Source organism: Oncorhynchus mykiss, chromosome 22 (genome assembly GCF_013265735.2).
Source record: "Oncorhynchus mykiss isolate Arlee chromosome 22, USDA_OmykA_1.1, whole genome shotgun sequence".
NCBI classification, from domain to species: domain Eukaryota; kingdom Metazoa; phylum Chordata; class Actinopteri; order Salmoniformes; family Salmonidae; genus Oncorhynchus; species Oncorhynchus mykiss.
Window position 1 is genome coordinate 9,577,590 of NC_048586.1, and position 3,340 is coordinate 9,580,929.

Here is a 3,340-nt window from a genome sequence, read left to right on the forward strand (position 1 = left end):
GTTATGAAGCCAACTATCCAGACCACCAAAATGTCAAAGTTCACCAATCCCCCAAACTTGTGAGCAATCATTCACTTATCAAACCTACTAGCACACTCAGTATTTGGCCAGGTTGCTGCTGCCCCCTAGGGTTGGGATGTGTATAGTGGAAGCACTGTCTTGCTGTGGCCTACTACACTTACCTACCTATTTAAAAATATATGTACCCTAAACTTTTAAATGTTAAAGTTGTGAGGGTGAAATAGTGAAATACCCATTATACCAGGTAGTGTTTTGAGTTAACACATCACAAAAACAAGAAAATTATGCAAGAAATATAAATTGGGAACATATTTTATTCAACTTTTTTTCATACATCTGAGCATGTTACATAGACATATTATCCATGATACGCCTCATGCTCATGAACCTCATGCCTCCCATGCCCATCTGACTGAAGCTCCTGTACTCTCCAGGCTTCATGTACATCTGTCTGCCTCTGTAGTGGGGCTGCTCGTACATCAGCCAGTGGCCCTCCATGACGTTGCAGGACTGGCAGTCGGACATACGGTAACGCTCCTGGATGGAGTCACAGTCGTCCATCATCTCGTGCATCTGACCTTCAAAGTTCTCCCTCTCATAGATCCTCATCCTGAAGTTTCCTTTGTGCTGTTAGGAGGAAAGCAAAGGTTTCATGGATCAGGGAAATTGTATATACATGTCTATAATATGAGAGTACAACCATTAAAACCTGTTTTCCTTCACCCTACTGTAATTTAACGGCTATTATAACAGCCATCGGGAAGCCAATAGCCATAGGCAGCGCCATCCATGGCTCTGGCCATTGGGGGCCAACAGGGCCTCCTGAGGAATGGGGAAATATTGCATTGCTCACATATGCTTTGTGAATTCTATATAAAGCATCAATGTTAGCTTCCACTGTGGAATAGCATCCACTCTTCTCTCCACCTACCATGGGGATCATGCGGCAGGACCGGATGCAGTCGTTCATTCCCATTCCCATGCGCTGGTAGTCAGGGTACTCGCCTCTCCTCATGAAGTACTGGTTTCCCATGTAGTTGTTACGATCGTAAACCATGAAGCAACCGCTGTCAACCCTGCAGGAGTGACACCTGCTCAGGAAGGAGGACATGTCAGCGCAGTCCTGGGTGGTCTCATAGGAACGGCCCTGGAAGTTCCTGTCCTCGTAGAAGGTGATCTGGGAGCACCAAAAAATATTTACAATATTATGGCAACATAAATAAACATAAATCAAATATATGAATCCGCAGATACGAGCTGCTTTATAACTAGCATTGCTACATGCTCCCAAATGCCAGCTCCCAAATGTTAAATTATCATAGGTTTTGCAAAGTAACCAGCGAACAAATTTAAAAACTGTTTGGAGGAAACAACAACATTGTATGGATGTCGAAAAGAAGCCTCACGTAAAAAAAAAAGAAGGTAACTATCACTTTAAAATGGCGATTCACTTAACCATTATTCAGACATTGGTAAATTAAAACACTTAGAGTGTGGGATAAAACAGTAGCTTACTTTGCCCATCATGATTGCAGTTGTTCCTGAGAGCTGTGTTGCTGCTGCTACACTGATGTCCCGTCTGTTTTAGCCCTTACCTTTATACCTGACTAAACCCAAAGAGCCTGTGGCCTCCCATTGTGTAAAGCCCTGACCCAGCAACATATGGTATAGAGGCCTGCAGAGTGCTAGAAGACTTTAGAATGGATTTTTTTCCATTGAGAAGTCAATGCAACTGAGCTTTTTGAGCTAGTACACAATGGTCTCTTTGACATGTTTCAAATCACACTCGGTAGTGTGCAGTGTACAGTAAACTGGCTCTATTGCTTTAGTTTGTTTGAATGTGATAGCCATGATCACATCATAAGTCTATACCAACTGCTGTTATTTTGAATTCATGTTTAGTGACCACGTATTCAGGTTTAATAATGTGTTCGGTACCAAGTAAAGTGTTATCCAGATTGTTATATTCTTTTGGGAGTCCAGTTTAGCAAATAGAGGCAATAAATAGTAGGCTGATTGATTGATTGAATTTATTAGGCAATAAAAATAAATAAAAAACATACATAAGGGCGCTTCAGCCGGTGACATCGCCACATAGAACTTCATCATCAAGGGTAACACAATAAAGCTTGAACGCTTATTTCCATTGTAGAAGCAACAAACAATGACAGACACAATTGTTGTTTGTTTCGTACAATGAGCTACTGTAATTAGTACAGATCCATTTCCTAATAAACAACTCTGGACAGGTACATCTCCCTTGTCTCACATACCCCTAATATATACAGCATTAATTATCTTATATATACACACAAGAAAATCACAATATAATACACAATAGGCACCAAAAGGCTGACCATATGCTATCCCAGGCATGTCCTTCTCACCCACTTACAACTCACTTTTGAGACATGCTGCAATTTTTTTCACTGGGAACTTGAAACTGCCTATGGAGATTATAGTTTTCAATTCTTTTGGAAGACTATTCCAAAGAATGGCAGCTCAGTACAAAAAAAGTTTATTTCCCCATACCACTATTAAATCTAAAAGGATCAACATCAGTTTCACTCCTTCCAGTGGATTATCCCGGACAAAGTTAATGTAGTTTCATAGGTACCCGGGGACCATAATATGTACAATCTTATGTACAAGATACAATTTAATCTCTCCTCCACTTTGAGCCATCTTGTGGCACTGAATAAGAGCTCCTGCCAATGCCACCATTGCATTCCTATCCAGAAATGTAGAGGTTCTTGCCAGAAACCAAATTGTATGGTTCACTTTGTAGATAACTTTTTGTGCCATGTTCTCCCCTGTCAGATGGTTATCAACATACATCCAAGATAATTAACTGAGTCTTTTGCTGTGACTACTATGTCACCTACTACCACCTTAAAGTCAGGGCATTTCCTCAGTTTCACTTTGGACCTGTAAACGATGGACTCTGTTTTTCCAAGGTAGGGTGACAGCTTATATACTGACATTCAGAAGTTCAGCACTGAGGGCTTTCTTAACCACATTTTTGTCTTTGGGAAATCAACAGTGCAGAATCATCTGCATAGAGGAAAAGGTTACATGTACAGACAGATTTCAGATGATTTATATACAACAGAAATAAAAGTGGGCCCAGCCCACTCCCTTGGGGTACCCCACAGTTCAAGGTTTTGGGTTTAGACAGGGTCCTATCCATCATCCACTGTTTTCTTCCTTGCAGATAAGAGCTAACCCATTTTATGGCTAAGTTATTAATAGGGCCCATGAACCGCTAGCGGCACACTTACGACAACATCCGGTGAAATTGCAGAGTGCGAAATTCAAA

General features: G+C 41.1%; 1 protein-coding gene across 1 annotated transcript; it reads right to left on the bottom strand.

Moving 5' to 3' along the window:
- Positions 1 to 317: 317 nt before the first annotated feature.
- On the bottom strand, positions 318 to 1,605 carry LOC110501355 (gamma-crystallin M3). Its single transcript, XM_021578873.2, has 3 exons — positions 1,537 to 1,605; positions 953 to 1,198; positions 318 to 648 (listed from the first exon to the last, which is right to left on the bottom strand). Exons 1-3 carry the CDS (start codon positions 1,546 to 1,548, stop codon positions 367 to 369), a joined length of 540 nt encoding a protein of 179 aa, XP_021434548.1. The 5' UTR covers positions 1,549 to 1,605; the 3' UTR covers positions 318 to 366.
- Positions 1,606 to 3,340: the final 1,735 nt, after the last annotated feature.

Bases quoted from the DNA above. Each gene is read 5' to 3' on its own strand.
- LOC110501355 (XM_021578873.2), bottom strand. The intron at 649-952 runs GTAGGTGGAGAG...TCCTCCTAACAG, and splicing joins CCTGCCGCATGATCCCCATG to CACAAAGGAAACTTCAGGAT.